This window comes from Oncorhynchus clarkii, chromosome 18, assembly GCF_045791955.1.
Source record: "Oncorhynchus clarkii lewisi isolate Uvic-CL-2024 chromosome 18, UVic_Ocla_1.0, whole genome shotgun sequence".
NCBI classification, from domain to species: Eukaryota; Metazoa; Chordata; class Actinopteri; order Salmoniformes; family Salmonidae; genus Oncorhynchus; species Oncorhynchus clarkii.
In genome coordinates this window covers 47539548-47560305 of record NC_092164.1, presented here as the reverse complement: position 1 = coordinate 47560305, position 20758 = coordinate 47539548, and the positions used below count along the sequence as shown (strand labels likewise).

At 45.7% G+C, this 20758-nt stretch overlaps 1 protein-coding gene across 1 annotated transcript in view; it reads left to right on the top strand.

Annotated features, from left to right (window-relative positions):
- The window catches only part of LOC139372679 (forkhead box protein O3-like), a 52470-nt gene extending 32003 nt beyond the window's left edge, over nucleotides 1–20467 (top strand). Inside the window, exon 2 of the mRNA XM_071112463.1 lies at nucleotides 18629–20467. Coding sequence (XP_070968564.1) covers nucleotides 18629–20467 — 1839 coding nt within the window. The remainder of the gene's footprint in view (nucleotides 1–18628) is intronic.
- The last annotated feature ends 291 nt before the right edge of the window (nucleotides 20468–20758 follow it).

The following is a 20758-nucleotide window of genomic DNA, read 5'->3' as shown; positions in this document are numbered from 1 at the left end:
CTCCTCCACTCCTCCTCTGCTGCTCATTATCAAATAAATGTTACGAATATAATAGAAAGACACTACCCATTGACAGCACTGACCGTGCATAATGACACACACACACACACACACACACACACACACACACACAGGGCCGACTGTGCATAATGATGGTTAACTGTGAGAAATTGATGAATAAATAACGTCTGGAGCACGGTGGAAAATCAACCGCTTTTCTCTAGTGTCTAGTCCGACTATATACAGTTGAAGTCTGAAGTTTACATACACCTAGGTTGGAGTCATTAAAACTCTACACAAATTTCTTGTTAACAAACTATAGTTTTGGCAAGTCGGTTAGGACATCTACTTTGTGAATGACAGTGACAAGTGATTTAAGTAATTATTCCAACAATTTTTTTCAGACAAATTATTTCACTTTTAATTCACTGTATCACAATTCCAGTGGGTCAGAAGTTTACATACACTAACTTGACTGTGCCTTTAAACAGCTTGGAAAATTCCAGCAAATTATGTCATGGCTTTAGAAGCTTCTGATAGGCTAAATTAAATCATTTGAGTCAACTGGACGTGTACCTGTGGATGTATTTCAAGGCCTATCTTCAAACTACTTGCCTCAGTGCCTCTCTGTCTCCTAGAGATGAATGTACTTTGGTGTGAAAAGTGCGAATCAATCCCAGAACAACAGAAAAGGACCTTGTAAATACTGGAGCAAACAGGTACAAAAGTATCTATATCCACAGTAAAAAAAAGTCCTATATCGACATAACCTGAAAGGCCGCTCAGCAAGGAAGAAGCCACTGCTCCAAAACCTCCATAAAAAAGCGAGACTACGGTTTGCAACTGCACATGGGGACAAAGATCGTACTTTTTGGAGAAATGTCCTCTGGTCTGATGAAACAAAAATAGAATTGTTTGGTCATAATGACCATCATTATGTTTGGAGGAAAAGGGGATGGCTTGCAAGCCGAAGAACACCATCCCAACCGTGAAGCTTGGGGGGGGGGGGGCAGCATAATGTTGTGGGGGTGGCAGCATCATGTTGTGGGGGTGCTTTGCTGCAGGAGGGACTGGTGCACTTCACAAAATAGATGGCATCATGAGGTAGGAAAATTATGTGGATATATTGAAGCAACATCTCAAGACATCAGTCAGGAAGTTCAAGCTTGGTCACAAATGGGTCTTGCAAATGGACAATGAATCCAAGCATACTTCCAAAGTTATGGCAAAATGGCTTAAGGACAACAAAGTCAAGGTATTGGAGTGGACATCACAACGCCCTGACCTCAATCATATAGAAAATGCATGGTCAGAACTGAAAAGCATGTGCGAGCAAGGAGGCCTACAAACCTGACTCAGTTACACCAGCTCTGTCAGAAGGAATGGGCCAAATTCACCCAACTTATTGTGGAAGGCTACCCGAAACATTTGACCCAAGTTAAACAATTTAAGGGCAATGCTACCAAATACTAATTGAGTGTATGTAAGCTTCTGACCCACTGGGAATGTGATGAAAGAAATCAAAGCTGAAATAAATCATTCTCTCTACTATTATTCTGAACTTTCACATTCTTAAAATAAAGTGGTGATCCTAACTCTCCTAGGCAGGGCATTTTTACTCGGATTGAATGTCAGGAATTGTGAAAAACTGAGTTTAAATGTATTTGGCTAAGGTGTATGTAAACTTCCGACTCAACTGTAATTCTGAAGAATGCTCATTTAGAACAATCCCCTGGAACACCCAGGATTAGTATGGACTATTCGTATTCCTTGTAAACCACATATAATGGAACACCATCCACATGCACAGTATGTAAAACAGAACACTCTGAATTCTAGAAAGATCCGGAATGCGGAGCCTTAAAATGTGAAAGCAAAAAAAAAGATAATTATATGATGTTACAATGAATTCTCTAAAGAACCTGCCCGTTCCAAAGAGTTCTCCACTGAGGATAGAGATGTAAGAGCTAGATTTTTAAAAAGTCCAGTCAGTGAGAAGCAGAAGGGAGAGGTGCAGAAGCCCAACAACCTGTTCCACTCTTGGACATTTACAGACCTGTGGCAGGGAGTGTAAATCAACATGGCTTCCTTGTGGTTTTCAGTTCAGCCTGCAGTACAGTACTCTCTGATGAATAGCTAGTTCCTCTGTATCAAATGTTTATAGCTAGTACAAAAATCAAGCAGGTGCAGGGTATGTAGAATATCATGAATAAAACAAGGAGAACACCAGCACACTGGATGCTCCCAAACGTTTAAAGAAGACACGGGTCCAAATGATGCTTGATTAAAACTTGATTCCCTGATTATCAACAGCTCTTCAAAACACAATATACTATAAGAGCTGTTTCTTTCTTGTACCTAATGAGCTTAGAGTGATTTACGTCCCAATCAAACCTTATTTATTGGAAGGTACTGTCCGTGTGGCAGAGGGACTATCTGTCTGTCTGGGATCAGTCTGTCTAGAATCTGTCTGTCTGGGATCAGTCTGTCTGCAGTGAAAAAGTCTCAGGGATTAAGACTCTTCATCTACTACTACTACTACTACTACCTCTACTACTACTATTACTACTACTACTACTACTACTACTACTACTACTACCTCTACTACTACTACTACTACTACTACTACTACTACTACTACTACTACTACTACTATTACTACTACTACCTCTACTACTACTACTACTACTACTACTACTACTACTACTACTACTACCTCTACAACTACTACTACTACCTCTACAACTACTACTACTACTACTACTACTACCTCTACTACTACTACTACTACTACTACTACTACCTCTACTACTATTACCTCTACTACTACTACTACTACTACTACCTCTACTACTACTACTACTGCTACTACTACTACCTCTACCACTACTACTACTACTACTACTACCTCTACTACTACTACTACTACTACTACCTCTACTACTACCTCTACTACTACTACTACTACTACCTCTACTACTACTACTACTACTACTACTACTACTACTACCTCTACTACTACCTCTACTACTACTACTACTACTACTACTACTACCTCTACAACTACTACTACTACTACTACTACTACTACTACTACCTCTACTACTACTACTACCTCTACTACTACTACCTCTACTACTACTACTACTACTACCTCTACTACTACTACTACTACTACTGCTACTACTACTACCTCTACTACTACTACTACTACTACTACTACTACTACCTCTACTACTACTACTACTACTACCTCTACTACTACTACTACTACTACTACTACTACCTCTACTACTAATACCTCTACTACTACTACCTCTACTACTACTACCTCTACTACTACTACTACTACTACTACTACTACTACTACTACTACTACTACCTCTACTACTACTACTACTACTACTACCTTTACTACTACTACTACCTCTACTACTACTACCTCTACTACTACTACTACTACTACTACTACTACTACTACTACTACTACTACTACCTCTACTACCACTACTACTACTACTACCTCTACTACTACTACTACTACTACTACTACTACTACTACTACTACCTCTACTACTACTACTACTACTACCTCTACTACTACTGTTTAACCAGGCATTAAAGAGACCCTTCATCAATGCTTCTTAAGACCTTATTGTGGGATCAGGGTCAATGTCCAATAAAATAGGATTGAGCTGATTGGCCAGAGATCTCTGGTGTCTCACGGCATTGCATTCTCTCCACGAACAACTGTAGCCCGGTCAGTGACCATAGAGTAAAAGATTTCAAGGCAGCACAAACAGATCTGGGACCAGGCTAGAACAGTGGTTATATGTTTCTGCAGTGGACTCTCCACCAGAATCAGGACTGATAACATTGAGATATGGTATGTCTGTTAAGATATGGCCGTATACTGATTTAAAACCAATGGAAGTTGTGTACTGCTGAACCCTAGCAGTGAAAAACACGTTTTCCTCAGAGAAGAGGTACCAACAGGACAGGTCAAGCTACCCATATGTCCAGCCAGGCCGGTCAAGCAGCCTACGCTTGTTTTTTGTTCCCAGGGGTTTACCAATAAAACCCTTCCACCAATTTTGTCACATATCATCGTCATAGTCACCGTTTCCACTCAAAATCGTCATGATCCTACTGATCGACCAATCCGTGTCCTGTCGCTGTGGTGTCGGGGTGAGCCCCAGCTAAGGAGTAGCCCAGATTAAAGCAGGATTAGCCTGGGATTACCCTGGATTACCCAAACTGGATATGGATTACGTATGACTGACAGTTTTGGAGAGTGGTGGGGAGTAGTGTGTGTGTATTGAAGGAGAGTGTGTGTGTGTGTGTAGAGGGAGGGAGGGAGGGAGGGAGGGAGGGAGGGAGGGAGGGAGAACGTTCCACTGCAATAGTGAAGGTGTAAACTTGGCAGTAGAAAATCTTAACAGTATATTTGACCTCTCAGCTTCCCTATCAAATCTAAAAATCTCAAATAGAAAACCGAAGAAAATGAACAACAATGACAAATGGTTTGATGAAGAATGCACAAATCTAAGAATAAATTGAGAAACCTGTTCAACCAAAAACATAGAGACCCGGAAAACCTGAGTCTACGCCTTCACTATGGTGAATCACTAAAACAATACAGAAATACACTCCGGAAAAAGAAGGAACAGCACGTCAGAAATCAGCTCAATGTAATTGAAGAATCCATAGACTCTAACCACTTCTGGGAAAATTGGAAAACACTAAACAAACAACAACACGAAGAATTATCTATCCAAAATGGAGACGTATGGGTAAACCACTTCTCCAATCTTTTTGGCTCTATAACAAAGAATAAAGAGCAAAAACATATACATGATCAAATACAAATCTTAGAATCAACTATTAAAGACTACCAGAACCCACTGGATTCTCCAATTACCTTGAACGAGTTACAGGACAAAATATAAACCCTCCAACCCAAAAAGGCTTGTGGTGTTGATGGTATCCTTAATGAAATGATCAAATATACAGACAACAAATTCCAATTGGCTATACTAATACTCTTTAACATCATCCTTAGCTCTGGCATCTTCCCCAATATTTGGAACCAAGGACTGATCACCCCTATCCACAAATGTGGAGACAAATTTGACCCCAATAACTATCGTGGAATATGCGTCAACAGTAACCTTGGGAAAATCCTCTGCATTATCATTAACAGCAGACTCGTACATTTCCTCAATGAAAACAATGTACTGAGCAAATGTCAAATTGGCTTTTTACCAAATTACCGCACAACAGACCATGTATTCACCCTGCACAACCTAATTGACAACCAAACAAACCAAAACAAAGGCAAAGTCTTCTCATGCTTTGTTGATTTAAAAAAAGCCTTCAACTCAATTTGGCATGAGGGTCTGCTATACAAATTGATGGAAAGTGGTGTTGGGGGTAAAACATACGACATTATAAAATCCATGTACACAAAAAACAAGTGTGCGGTTAAAATGGGCAAAAAACACACACATTTCTTCACACAGGGTCGTGGGGTGAGACAGGGATGCAGCTTAAGCCCCACCCTCTTCAACATATATATCAACGAATTGGCACGGGCACTAGAAAAGTCTGCAGCACCCGGCCTCACCCTACTAGAATCCAAAGTCAAATGTCTACTGTTTGCTGATGATCTGGTGCTTCTGTCACCAACCAAGGAGGGCCTACAGCAGCACCTAGATCTTCTGCACAGATTCTGTCAGACCTGGGCCCTGACAGTAAATCTCAGTAAGACCAAAATAATGGTGTTCCAAAAAAGGTCCAGTCGCCAGGACCACAAATACAAATTCCATCTAGACACTGTTGCCCTAGAGCACACAAAAAAACTATACATACCTTGGCCTAATCATCAGCGCCACAGGTAACTTCCACAAAGCTGTGAACGATCTGAGAGACAAGGCAAGAAGGGCATTCTATGCCATTAAAAGGAACATAAATTTCAACATACCAATTAGCCCATTGCCCTATACGGTTGTGAGGTCTGGGGTCCGCTCACCAACCAAGGCTTCACAAAATGGGACAAACACCAAATTGAGACTCTGCATGCAGAATTTGGTAAAAATATCCTTAGTGTACAACGTAGAACACCAAATAATGCATGCAGAGCAGAATTAGGCCGATACCCACTAATTATCAAAATCCAGAAAAGAGCTGTTAAATTCTACAACCACCTAGATTCCAAGAACACAGGATGAGATGTTACTATCCTTTGTGCAAGCACTTCCAAGAGTTCATGAACAGTGAGCCTGGTGAAATTTGGGGAGCGCATCGTCAGTAGTGTACCTTTGGTTCCTAGGGTGTTTCGGCCTTTCACACTATACACCCTCCACAAAGGCGGCCAGCGACAGGGTGATCAATCCTACGCTTGCGTCCCATTCCCAATTAGTCATAGGAGTTGCCTTGTTGTTGATCGCCAACATCCCATGGGACAATGCATGGCAGGGGCGTCCTCCTCCCTGAGTCAAGCATTGTTGACCGCATACCTCCTGGCCCTCTCACTTCGGGGCCCAGCTGGGGTCTTTCCTCTTCATCCAGAGCCACTGACTGCTGCCTTCTGCCGCCTCCGATACAGCTTTGATTGCCGAACGCTGGCTCTGGCCCTTAATTCCCAGGTCTCTAAGCAGTCTGGTTGTAGATGTTGCCACTAAACCTCTGCAGCCCACCTCCACTGGTCGGACTTCTGTGTTCCAGCCATGATGCCGTGCTTCGGCAGCTAGATCGGATGTTTTTGCTCATAAGCCTCATCTACTGAGTCCTCCCAGGGTACTGTGAGCTCAATGATGAAGACCTTCTTGAGCGAACGGGACCAGAGCACCATGTCAGGTCTTAGGGTGGTGGTTGCGATCTCCGGAGGAAACACTAGTTGCCGGCCAATGTCAGCTAGCATATTCCAGTCGCGGGCCAAGCACAGCTGGTCTCGCTCTAATGGTGTAGAGCCGCTCTTCGGTGGTTTAGCCCTTTCGCGGACAAAGGTCGTCCGCAAGGGGTTTGATGCTGCTGGGGGTGGTAGGGAGTTGGTGGCAGCTCGCTTGTCCTCCAGGGCGGACGCAAGGTTTTTAAGTACTTGGTTGTGACGCCAAGTGTAGCGTCCTTGGGTGAGGCTTGTTTTACACCCTGTGAGAATGTGCCTGAGGTTGGCTGGCATGGAACAGAGGGCACAATCCGGATCTTCACCATACCATTGGTGAAGATTAACTGGTGTTGGAAGGACGTCATGTGTTGCTCTGATTGAAAAGCTCAACCGCCTCGCTTCCATGGCCCACAGATCCTTCCAGCTGATCTTCCTCTTCTCCACACTGTCCCATCGAGTCCACTGTCCCTGTTTGGCAAGAGAGACTGCCTTGGCCCACCTTGCAGCCTCCTCCTGATGGCGTACTTCCTGCACTACCATCTTCCGCCGCTCTCGTGCAGTAGCCCAAGGCCTCCTCTCCCTTGCTGAACATGACCCACAATGTCAGCATGTCTGAGGGCTGCTGTTGCCTCCTGGACTGCTTTTCCTGGCCTCCATTTGCGCCCAGTTGCCAAGGTCGGCGCGTTGTTGCTCACCACTGGGTCTTGAGATTTATTCAGAGTCATCTGGAGCCTGGTTTTTGCACACTTGAATTCCTCTGTTAGACTGGTGAGGGGCAGCTTGAGGACACCATCTCCATAGAGGCCTATGGTGGTAAGGCATCGAGCCACTTCTTTAAGTAGCCTGTGACTCCTCTTTCCATCTTTTCCACTGTTGAGATTGGAACCTCACGCACTGCTAGGGGCCACAACACCCGGGGTAGAAGACCAAACTGCAGACACCAGGCCTTTAACTTTCCAGGTACCTGGGTGTTGTCGATGGACTGTAGGCTACTACTGATGTCTTTACGCAGCTGTTGCACCTGGTCTTTGTCCTTCAGGCTTGCATCATACCACCTTCCAAGGCTTTTTACCGGCTGCTCAGACACTGTTGGGATCTGGTCATCTCCGATGAAGAACTTCAGGTCAGAGAGTACTCCCTTCACAATCGAGATGCTGCGTGACTTGGATGGTTTAATCTTCATACGGGCCCAGCTGATGTTCTCCTCGAGTTTTCTGAGCAGTCTCCTGGTGCATGGGACAGTGGTGGTCAATGTTGTAATATCATCCATGTAGGCTCTGAGTGGAGGGAGGCGGAAACCAGAGTCGACTCGCTGTCCACCAGCAACCCATTTTGAGGATCTGATGATAACCTTCATTGCCATTATGAATGCCAACGGAGAAATGGTACATCCCGCCATTATACCTACATTCAGGCACTGCCATGAGGTGGTGAACTCTGAGGTGGTGAAGCAGAACTGCAGATCCTAGAAGTACGACTTCACCAGGGTTGTGATGGTGTCCGGTATGTGGAAAAATCTGAAGGCAGACCACAGGAGTTCATGGGGCACAGAGCCAAATGCATTGGCGAGGTCGAGGAAGACTACATGGAGGTCCCTTTTCTCCACCTTGGCCATTTGGATCTGGTGCCAGATCATGCTGGAATGTTCCAAGCAGCCAAAGAACCCTGACATTTCTGCCTTCTGTACAGATGTATCGACGTACGCATTCCTTTGCAGGTAGTCGGCCATCCTCTGGGCAATGACCCTAAAGAAGATTTTACCCTCGACATTCAGTAAGGAGATTGGGCGGAATTGGCTCTGGGTATTATCTTCTTTTGCCAAACTGTTCTCATAAGCCTCCAGTTGAACCTCAGGACGTCTGGTGTGTTCTTATACACTTTGTACGGGACTCCATTTGGCCCCGGGGCTGATGCTGTTCTTGCACGTCGAACTGTGTTTTCCACCTCTTTCTATGTCGGAGGGCTGGTCTCAATATGATGTTCCGGGGGTTCAATGGGTGGGATATCTGATGGGATAGCCAGATGTTCATGTCGCTTTGAGTCAAAGTTTGTTGTTCTCAGGTGCTCCTCTAGTTCTTTCTTTGTTGTTTTTAGAGCTCCACTTTTTTCCTTTGTGAAGAGACTTTTAAGGAACTTGAAGGGATCTTTATAGAATCGAGTTCTAGTTTGTTCTTTCTTCCTTCTGCGTTTCCGTAGGTTCTCTGCTCTACGGAGGGATGCCAACAGAGTTTTGATGTCAGCCTGAAGTGCCTCTATGCCCTCCTTTTCCATTTCCGAGGCCTTCTTCCACTGTTTCTTAATCTGTCTCCTTTCTTGAACGAGGTGCTTGATTTCTTGTTGCCTCCTGGAAACTGGTGGGGTTGGAACCATTCTCCCGCCTTTTGCCTCTTGCACGCCAAAGGTTTCTGCCCCGTACTCATAGATGATGTCCCCCATCCTCTCCAACTTCTTCTCCACTGTGCCTCAAAGTTTCTCGAGGGTCAAGGTAAGGTAAGGTAATTCACTGTTTCCCACAACTTCTTGTCACTGGTGCCAGGCCACTTCACATACAGTCTGTGCCCTGGTAGTCTCCTCTCGACTGCAGGTCTGGGAGGCTGGGTGAGTTCCACTCCTGTTGTTGGTTCCACCTCAGTTCTTACTTCGGTGCTTGAGTTTACGTCCTCCATGACAGTGGTACCTAAAAGGAAGCGATTCCCAAACCTTCCATAACAAAGCCATCACCTACAGAGAGATTAACCTGGAGAAGAGTCCCCTAAGCAAGCTGGTCCTGGACAGCATCACAATTAGACCAAACCAAATCATGAGAAAACAAAAAGAAAATGACTTGACATATTGGAAAGAATTAACAAAAAAACAGAGCAAACTAGAATGCTATTTGGCCCTAAACAGAGAGTACACAGTGGCAGAATACCTGACCACTGTGACTGACCCAAACTTAAGGAAAGCTTTGACTATGTACAGACTTAGTGAGCATAGTCTTGCTATTGAGAAAGGCCGCCGTAGGCAGACATGGCTCTCAAGAGAAGACAGGCTATGTGCTCACTACCCACAAAATGGGGTGGAAACTGAGCTGCACTTCCTAACCTCCTGCCCAATGTATGACCATATTAGAGAGACATATTTCCCTCAGATTACACAGAACCACAAAGAATTCGAAAACAAATCCAATTTTGATAAACTCCCATATCTACTGGGTGAAATTCCACAGTGTGCCGTCACAGCAGCAAGATGTGACCTGTTGCCACAAGAAAAGGGCAACCAGTGAAGAACTAACACCATTGCAAATTCAACCCATATTTATGCTTATTTATTTTCCCTTGTGTACTTCAACCATTTGTACATTGTTACAACACTGTATATATATATATATATATATATATATATATATATATATATATATATATATATATATATATATATATATATAATATATATAATATATATAATATGACATTTGTAATGTCTTTATTGTTTTGAAACTTCTGTATGTGTAATGTTTACTGTACATTTTTATTGTTTATTTCACTTTTGTATATTATCTACCTCACTTGCTTTGGCAATGTTAACACATGTTTCCCATGCCAATAAAGCCCCTTGAATTGAATTGAATTGAGACCTCCGAGTCTGGGTCAGACTCAGTTTCTATTTATACTCCAGACTACACGTGAGTTGCAGCAATGTTTGCCATCACGCGCACGCACGCACGCACGCACGCACGCACGCACACACACACACACACACACACACACACACACACACACACACACACACACACACACACACACACACACACAGAGCAGCAGTGCTAGTCACTTACTGTGCTATCTGTCACACTCAATCTCTCCCAGTGTGTGTGTGTGTGTGTGTGTGTGCGTACGTACGTGCGTGTGTCCGTGTGTTTGTATGTGTGTGTGTGCTTGTGTCACACTCAATCTCTCCCAGCCAAGGCCTCTCAGCTTCATGACAGAATATCTTCGTGACAAGTTAACATAGAGACTAGTTTTAATACTGTATGGCAGTGAGACATGACAGAATATCTTTGTGACAAGTTAACATAGAGACTAGTGTTAATACTGTATGGCAGTGAGACATGACAGAATATCTTTGTGACAAGTTAACATAGAGACTAGTGTTAATACTGTATGGCAGTGAGACATGACAAGGTGGTTGAACGCCCCAAAAATTTGCATTCTGGTTGTGCAGAACAGTGTTAACTCCAATGGACAAGTGCTTAGCTTTTTTATTTATGTGCAAATCAAACCCCCTTGTAAGGAAAATATAATTGATTTTCTATTCATATATGTTCACTGTAGGTCACAGTACTCCTAGTAAGGTAACAGCAGTGATAGTGGTGGTAGTGGTAATATGTTCTACCACACTTGACTTGCTAATCAGTGAGGCTGACTGTTCCACATAGGTAGCTAGCTATAGGTCGCTAGGTAGTGAGGAGTGGTGATTGCTGCTGATTGAGGCTCCCTGGTGGATAGGAACACAAATCTGTCAGACTCAGATAAAAGCCTGTTTGGAGTAGCTGGCTTCCCTGCCTGCAGCATCATCAAACAGCATCTGACTGCCACGCACGCACACACTCACGTACGCTCACACACACTCACACAAGCAACACACTTCATCTCTCTCTGTCTCTCTCTACTCCCTCTCTGGTTAGGTTTACTCTGTTGCCATGGTTACGCCCAGCTGGAGCCCACCGTTGTGTGAGGAACCTGTCAGGGCGTCTCTCTCAGATCACCTGATGTGGGTCGATCTCGCGTTGGCCTCGCTCACTACGCCGTCATTCAATTTGCCTTTGATTAAGTCTGTAACAATACTCGCTGTATGAAGTGTATACCACCACCGCAACTCTACATCTGTGTGTGTGTGTGTGTGTGTGTGTGTGTCTGTGTGTGTGTCTGTGTGTGTGTCTGTGGAAATGCATCTGGCTATTACGTCAGTGTATGCTCATAACTGCTCATGTAATTTGTCAGCTTTGCCTTTTCTGCTGAGGACCCCTCGGAGGGTCGGAAAGGACATACAGTGCCTTGTGTAAGTCTACACACCCCTTGCACAGTCTTCAAATGTTACTGCCCTGCTACAATATATCCATGGGGTGTCCGGCATTGCCATCAGCCGTTGAGGAAATGCTTCCTTTGAAATCAATGAAAGCTGCTTCAATGCCTGTGTTGAGCTCGCGTTGCGTCACGTCCAATGGCAGCTTCCAAGGTTAAATTCTCGATGGCTGACTTGCGCGTTCATTCTATCTTGTGAATTGAAATAATGAGAAATAAAGTTTATTTTGGTTGCATATGGCCTTGACTATACACCACTGGTTATTGTACTAAGATGCATGAAGTCAAGAATCTACTACTACTAGCTAGCTAGCTACATTGACTAGCTAGGTTCCCAATGTAAACAAAAGCAACTTGTGAAATTGGAGGATAATTTAGTACAACCACTACCAACAATTTAATGAGCACTGGACTAAAGCTATTGTACTTACACATAAACAATGAATATGGAACAGTATGAAAACTAGAATATAGACCTCTTCCCCTCTCCTCTCCACTCTTCTCCTCTCATCTCTACTCTTCCCCTCTCCGCTCTTCCCGTCTCCTCTCCGCCCTTCCTCTTCCCCTCTCCTCTCCGCTCTTCCCCTCTCCTCTCCGCTCTCTTCCCCTCTCCTCTCCGTTCTTCCCCTCTCATCTCCACTCTTCCCCTCTCCTCTCTTCTCATCTCTACTCTTCCCCTCTCTACTCTTCCCCTCTCCTCTCCGCTCTTCCTCTCTCCTCTCCGCTCTTCTCATCTCTACTCTTCCCCTCTCTACTCTTCCCCTCTCCTCTCCGCTTTTCCTCTCTCCTCTCCGCTCTTCCCCTCTCCTCTCTACTCTTCCCCTCTCTGCTCTTCCCCTCTCCTCTCCGCTCTTCCTCTCTCCTCTCCGCTCTTCCCCTCTCCTCTCCGCTCTTCCTCTCTCCTCTCCGCTCTTCCCCTCTCCTCTCCGCTCTTCCCCTCTCTTCTCCGCTCTTCCCCTCTCCTCTCTTCTCCTCTCATCTCTGCTCTTCTCCTCCCATCTCTACTCTTCCCCTCTCCTCTCCGCTCTTTCCCTCTCCTCTCTGCTCTTCCCCTCTCCTCTCCGCTCTTCCCCTCTCCTCTCCGCTCTTCCCCTCTTCTCTCCACTCTTCCCCTCTTCTCTCCACTTTTCCCCTCTCTCGCTGCTCTTCCCCTCTCCTCTCCGCTCTTCCCCTCTCCTCTCCGCTCTTCCCCTCTCCTCTCCGCTCTTCCCCTCTCCTCTCCACTCTTCCCCTCTCTTCTCCGCTCGTCCCCTCTCCTCTCCGCTCTTCCCCTCTCCTCTCCGCTCTTCCCCTCCTCTCCACTCTTCCCCTCTCTTCTCTGCTCTTCCCCTCTATTCTCTGCCCTTCCCCTCTCCTCTCCGCTCTTCCCCTCTCCTCTCCACTCTTCCCCTCTCCTCTCCGCTCTTCCCCTCTCATTTCCACTCTTCCCCTCTCCTCTCCGCTCTTCCTCTCTCCTCTCCGCTCTTCCCCTCCCCTCTCCGCTCTTCCCCTCTCCTCTCCGCTCTTCCCCTCTTCTCTCAAGCAACGCAATGTGTATAGTGGAACTGAAGAGTTAAAATCACAACTTAAAATGGATTACATTTGTTCCTACTGATGTACACAACCTATTCCATAGTTCCAAAGTGAAAGAAAAGTGATAGAATATTATCCAAATTAAGAAATAACAAAAACCCAACCCAGAGATGAATACTTGGTGAAAGCACCTTTGGCAGCCATTAGAGCTGTGAAACACTCGGAATAAGATTCTATCAACTTTGCACAATTCAGAAGACAGATGCAGGGTTTCCTCTAACTTTTTCTTTGGGCTCTGCTCCTTTCCCCAGTCCCTGCCGGTGACAAGCATACCCATAACATGATGCTGCCACCACAATACTTGAAAATACAAAGGGGTCAACAACACTGCATTCACTCCACATTACTGCCTGTATGACGAAGTGAAAAGAATAAAGCCTGTTTTAAAAAATCCACTCCAAATGACCCATTCGGTTTTCAAAAAGGCTGTCAGCTAATACTGCAAGACACAGCACAGCAATGAAATGCACTTTTTAACCTAAATGAAAAACTACAGGCTTGAGTTAAATCCAGGACAACAGGACAACAAAAAAACAAAGTATCATGTTATGGATATGCCGGTCACTGGGGAGTTTGCTAAATAAATAGAAAATAGAAAGGAACAAAGCCCAGGTAAAAAGTTACAGGAAAATCTGCCTCAGTCTTCTGAAACGCTAAGCCTGAGATAGATGTGTATTTTTTAGGGGGACAAATATATACAGTGCCTTGCGAAAGTATTCGGCCCCCTTGAACTTTGCGACCTTTTGCCACATTTCAGGCTTCAAACATAAAGATATAAAACTGTATATTTTTGTGAAGAATCAACAACAAGTGGGACACAATCATGAAGTGGAACAACATTTATTGGATATTTCAAACTTTTTTAACAAATCAAAAACTGAAAAATTGGGCGTGCAAAATTATTCAGCCCCTTTAAGTTAATACTTTGTAGCGCCACCTTTTGCTGCGATTACAGCTGTAAGTCGCTTGGGGTATGTCTCTATCAGTTTTGCACATCGAGAGACTGACATTTTTTCCCACTCTACCTTGCAAAACAGCTCGAGCTCAGTGAGGTTGGATGGAGAGCATTTGTGAACAGCAGTTTTCAGTTCTTTCCACAGATTCTCGATTGGATTCAGGTCTGGACTTTGACTTGGCCATTCTAACACCTGGATATGTTTATTTTTGAACCATTCCATGGTAGATTTTGCTTTATGTTTTGGATCATTGTCTTGTTGGAAGACAAATCTCTGTCCCAGTCTCAGGTCTTTTGAAGACTCCATCAGGTTTTCTTCCAGAATGGTCCTGTATTTGGCTCCATCCATCTTCCCATCAATTTTAACCATCTTCCCTGTCCCTGCTGAAGAAAAGCAGGCCCAAACCATGATGCTGCCACCACCATGTTTGACAGTGGGGATGGTGTGTTCAGAGTGATGAGCTGTGTTGCTTTTACGCCAAACATAACGTTTTGCATTGTTGCCAAAAAGTTCAATTTTGGTTTCATCTGACCAGAGCACCTTCTTCCACATGTTTGGTGTGTCTCCCAGGTGGCTTGTGGCAAACTTTAAAAGACACTTTTTATGGATATCTTTAAGAAATGGCTTTCTTCTTGCCACTCTTCCATAAAGGCCAGATTTGTGCAATATACGACTGATTGTTGTCCTATGGACAGAGTCTCCCACCTCAGCTGTAGATCTCTGCAGTTCATCCAGAGTGATCATGGGCCTCTTGGCTGCATCTCTGATCAGTCTTCTCCTTGTATGAGCTGAAAGTTTAGAGGGACAGCCAGGTCTTGGTAGATTTGCAGTGGTCTGATACTCCTTCCATTTCAATATTATCGCTTGCACAGTGCTCCTTGGGATGTTTAAAGCTTGGGAAATCTTTTTGTATCCAAATCCGGCTTTAAACTTCTTCACAACAGTATCTCGGACCTGCCTGGTGTGTTCCTTGTTCTTCATGATGCTCTCTGCGCTTTTAACGGACCTCTGAGACTATCACAGTGCAGGTGCATTTATACGGAGACTTGATTACACACAGGTGGATTGTATTTATCATCATTAGTCATTTAGGTCAACATTGGATCATTCAGAGATCCTCACTGAACTTCTGGAGAGAGTTTGCTGCACTGAAAGTAAAGGGGCTGAATAATTTTGCACGCCAATTTTTCCGTTTTTGATTTGTTCAAAAAGTTTGAAATATCCAATAAATGTCGTTCCACTTCATGATTGTGTCCCACTTGTTGTTGATTCTTCACAAAAAAAATACAGTTTTATATCTTTATGTTTGAAGCCTGAAATGTGGCAAAAGGTCGCAAAGTTCAAGGGGGCCGAATACTTTCGCAAGGCACTGTATATATATTTGTTATGTCAAAGACACACTAGAATGGCTCTCCAATAGATGTTGTGTGTTCCTGAGTGGTCCAGCCTCAGTCCTAACTTACATTTCCTTGAAAATCAGAGACAATGTTTGAATATTGCTGTCCATCAATGACTCCCACCCAAATGTATTGAGCTTGAGCTATTTGGACAAAACCTATTGATAACTGTTTCCCTAAGAGTTGTGCAAAGTTGGTAGAATCTCATTCAAAATGATTTACAGCTGTAATGGCTGGGTGTGAAGATGTACACAATCAATACATAATTATATATATTTTTTTTTATTAATTTGGAAATGTTTATATAATTTTTCTCTAACTTTGAAAATGTGGAGTAGGTTGTGTACATCATTAAGAACAAATCTAATGTATTCTCTTTTGAAAAATAATTTTAAAGCAGCAAAATGTGAAGACTGTGTGTCGGCTTTCACTGGTGACTGTAAATACCTATCTCTTATCCCATTTCCAATCCTCTGTAAAAAAGACTGGAGTCAAGGCAGCATGTTGTCAGTGGTGGATTGGTGGATGGGGTAAATTATAGGTAGGACCCAGCATTGATTTGCAACCCACTTAGCTGCTGCATTTTCCTGGAGATGTTTTGTGAGGATCGGCAGGAAACTATTATCTTTTGTTCAGGTGTTTTGCTTTTCACACAATACCAACCATGGACAAAAAAACGAAGAGACGTAGCTAATCTGTTTAGTCGGAAGGGAGTCCAATTTGGCAAGGTCCCACTGCTAGAAACCCTAGTTTAGGGTTAGGAGGGGAACATATACACTGACAGACACTATATGGATTCCACAGGGAGGTGGGTGGTAAGGAGACTCTTGAATATAGATTTGCATTTCATTTGTTTCTGGGTATTTGGTTGCTGTTCCATGTGAATGGGCTGGATGGGGAATGGAAATTGTGTCACCAGAGAGGTGACGAGAAAATAGATACAATTGGTGGATGGATATATATATACTGTAGGTGGAGAGAATGAGAGATGGCGCGATCAGGAAACTGCGGAGAGAGAGAAGAATCGTAAAGGAGAGCAGCAAAATAGGACAGGAGGCAGAGGAGAGAATGATTGAGAGAATGAAGATAGAGAATAGGATGAGATGAGGAGACATGTTAGCTACATGTTAGCTACAAACCAGGTGGGGAAATAGATAGAATGATAGAAGAGAGGAGAAAAGATACAGACAGTAAGGGAAACATGAGAAAATGAGATGAGAGAGAAAGGGACACAGGGGAAACAAAGTATATGGCAATGATAAAGATCAATCACACATACAGTAGGCTACTTAACTTGGCTAGCTGAAGAACATGGCAATGATATGAGCATGACAGTGATGCTTGGCCACAGATACAGTAAAGTACTTCGCTTGGCTAGCTCAGACGATCTCTACTCCCACTAAGCTTCTCCTGCAGGCTGGTTTAGATCTCATCAGGGCCTAAATTCAAAAAGCGTCTCAGAGTCGGATTACTGCTGATATCCAGGTTGGCTTCAACTTCAAATACTGCTATAGAGCTGTAGATTAGCTACATAGCAGACACTCAGACGAAACCCAGAGCTTAAGACATATAGGGTATGTTCCAATATGCACACTAGCATGCCACTTGAGTGATGAAGTAAGTAGTAAGTAGTGGGTAAGTATGGATATTGGAACACAGCCGTAGGGAAGCATCACGTCTTACTTCACATACTGTATCTCTTCCTAGTAGATCTAGCCCCTTATTAAATGAGGTTACCCAGAGGCAGACATAATATCCACACAGCTACAGTTATTATCACAGCCCATGTTGCTGGTTCTGGACTCTCTTTCTTTCTTTCTCTCTCTCGCTCTCGCTCTCGCTCTCTCGCTCTCTCGCTCTCTCTCTCCCTCCATCTTCCTTTCTCTTAACCATAATATTCACACAGCTATAATCACTGCCCCTGGTACTGTTTATAGGATCATGGTTTATAAGGAGGTTAAACAGGCATGACTCTGTCTCCTCCCTCTCCCTCTCTAGATTTCTCAAATTCTCTCTCTCTCTCTCGCTCTCTCTCTCTCTTTCTCTCTCTCCCCCCCGTTTTGGTACTCTTCCAGATCTACATTATCTGCCAAATTACTCTGCCAAATCTCCCTCTCCCGTCTCCTTCTCTCTCCTTCAGCCTCCTGGCTAGATCTCAGGGTTTCATATTTGGAGGCCTTGTGATCAATACAGCGTGTTGGTGATTGGGTTGCCACGCGTGATACATTTCTGTAACCTTGGTGATGGTTTGGTGTGGAGTCTCTGGCTGAAACCCTCCCTGTATTTTGGCTCAGTGAGAGAAAGGAAAAGGAGAGGAGAGAGGGCAGAGGAGAGAAGAGGATGGGATGGGGAGGAGGATGGGGAGGAGAGAGGAAAGGAAGGAAAAGGAGATGAGAGGAGTGGAGAGGAGAGGAGTGGAATGAGAGGAGTGTAGAGGAGAGGAGTGGAGTGGAGTGGAGTAGAGAGGAGAGGCGGGGAGAGCTACTGATTGGCTATAGCTCTGAGTCACTTCACTGCTCCCTGCGCTCCTTATTCTGTCCTCCATCCCTCTCTTTTTACTTCTCGCTCAGGTGAAATAGTTTGGTGGTGATTTCAAATGATTGTGTGTTTTAAAAATGTGATAATTTCACCCTAAATGTTCTCTTGGGTGTTAATGTTTATCTCCCCTCTCTTTCTCCCTCTCTCCCTCTCTTTCCCCTGCTCTCCCTGTCTCTCTCTCTCCCTCTCTTTCCTTCCCATCTATCTCTACTCCAGAACTCCATCCGCCACAACCTGTCCCTCCACACTCGGTTCATCCGTGTCCAGAATGAGGGGACAGGGAAGAGTTCCTGGTGGATGCTGAACCCAGAGGGGGGGAAGATGGGTAAGGGACCCCGGCGACGCGCTGCTTCCATCGACTGCCCCAACGGCACCAAGATCCTGAAGAGTAAAGGACGAGCCAGGGGGAAGAGGACTGGAGCTGGGGCTGGGAGTGGAGCTGTTGGTCGGGGCAGGCGGCAGGGTTATGGTCTGGGTCAGGGGGCTCGGCCGGGGATGCATCAGGGGTCTCCAGAGCATGGTAGTCCTGCAGGGAAGGGAGGAGTAGGGGTGGGAGGAGAAGAGTACGATGCCTGGACGGATCTCCACTCCCGGACCTCCTCCTCAGCTTCGACGCTCAGCGGCTGCCTGTCTCCCATCCTGGCCGAGGCTGAGCCAGATGAGCCAGAGGAGGGAGGTCTGTCCTGCTCCACTTCCCCACGTCTCTATCCCAGCCCTACTTCCACTCGCTCCCCTGCCCTGGGCACTGGGGGGCACTGCCCTGGAACCTCAATGGAGCTACCCCAACTCACTGACCTGACTGGGGCTATCAGCCTGGATGAAGGCTACCCCCACCCCCAGAACCACCCTCAGACCCAGCCTCGTAATGGCTACCCCAGCCCCTACGGCTCCAGCCCCAAGGGGGAAGGCTCCTACTGCGGCCCTGTCTATGGTCAGCCATCCCTGGGCATGCTGCGGCTCCACGCCCCCATGCCCATGCAGACCATACAGGAGAACAAGCCAGCCAGCTTCCAGCGCCCCCTGAGGGCCTACTCAGAGAACAATGCCCTGCAGAGCCTGCTGACCGGAGGGCCTGGAGGTCCTCAGTACTGCAGTAAGGACATGGTCACACTGGGAGGGCAAGGAGGGGAGTCACACACGCTCCTGACCCAGGTAACCAATCAGAGTCGCAGCAGCCACAATCATAGCCATAGCAACCATAATCATAATAACCATGAGCACGGACACAATCCAGGCCCACACAATGGTCACGGCTCAGTTCATGACCAGAACCCCAGCGGCCATCATCAGAATGGTCACCACAATCACGGTCACCCCAACCTGGACTACAACCATAGCCACAAACATCACCTCAGCCCAGGAACTGACTACAACCAGAGTCACAGCCACAAACTGAACCCAAGCCATGACCACACTCCCCGGTCCAATCAGGGTCACCACCACGGTCACCTCCAGGGTGGACCTAGACCTCCAGCCATCCAGGCTCTTTCTCCCAGAGTCAACACAGATATCCTGCAGCCCTACAGCCTCAAAACCCCCACCCCCACCCCAACCCCTAGCCACTATGGCCCCCTCACCCCCCATCTCCCCACCACCAATCCCCCGTCCCTGCCCCCCAACCCCGCCTCAGTTCTTGACATACCCCAGGACCCCTGCCTCCGCCTGGCCTCCGCCCCGGCCCCTCACCCCCACCCCCGCCACCAGCCCTACCCCGGTACCACCTACCACCAGGGTATAACCATGACCGACTCCTGGCATGGCTACTACCACCACACCCTCCACCCCTCCCAGAACTACCATGGACACCTCCACCACAGCACTCACCAACCCAACCGCATGGCTCCAGACCTGGATGTAAACGTAGACATTCTCCCCAGCAACCTAGACTGTGACGTGGAGTCCATCCTCCTCAATGACTTTATGGACACAGAGGGGATGGGGATGGACTTCAACTTTGACGGCTCCCTGTCTCAAGGAGTGGGCATGGGCATGAGCATAGCGGCTTTCGCCGGAGCGCCCCAGGGACATCACAGTCAGAACTGGGTGCCTGGGTGAAGGGGATTGGTCGGGGAAGCCCAAGGGCCAATCAGGACACAGCAGAAAGGCTTTCACCCACAAGGCTGAGCTGCAGGGGTCAGAGGTCAGGGATCAGGGTCAGAACGTACCCTTGGACTGACTGACTGATTGACTGTGATGCTTAATGCTACAAGACAAAAGAACTGAATATGTATTGTCATGTTGTTTCCTGAGGGTCCCTTTACAATCTCTATTCTCTCTCTTCCTCTCTCTTTCTGTTCCTTCTTTCCTTTCTCTGATCCTCTTTCTGTGCTCTCTCTCTCATTCCCT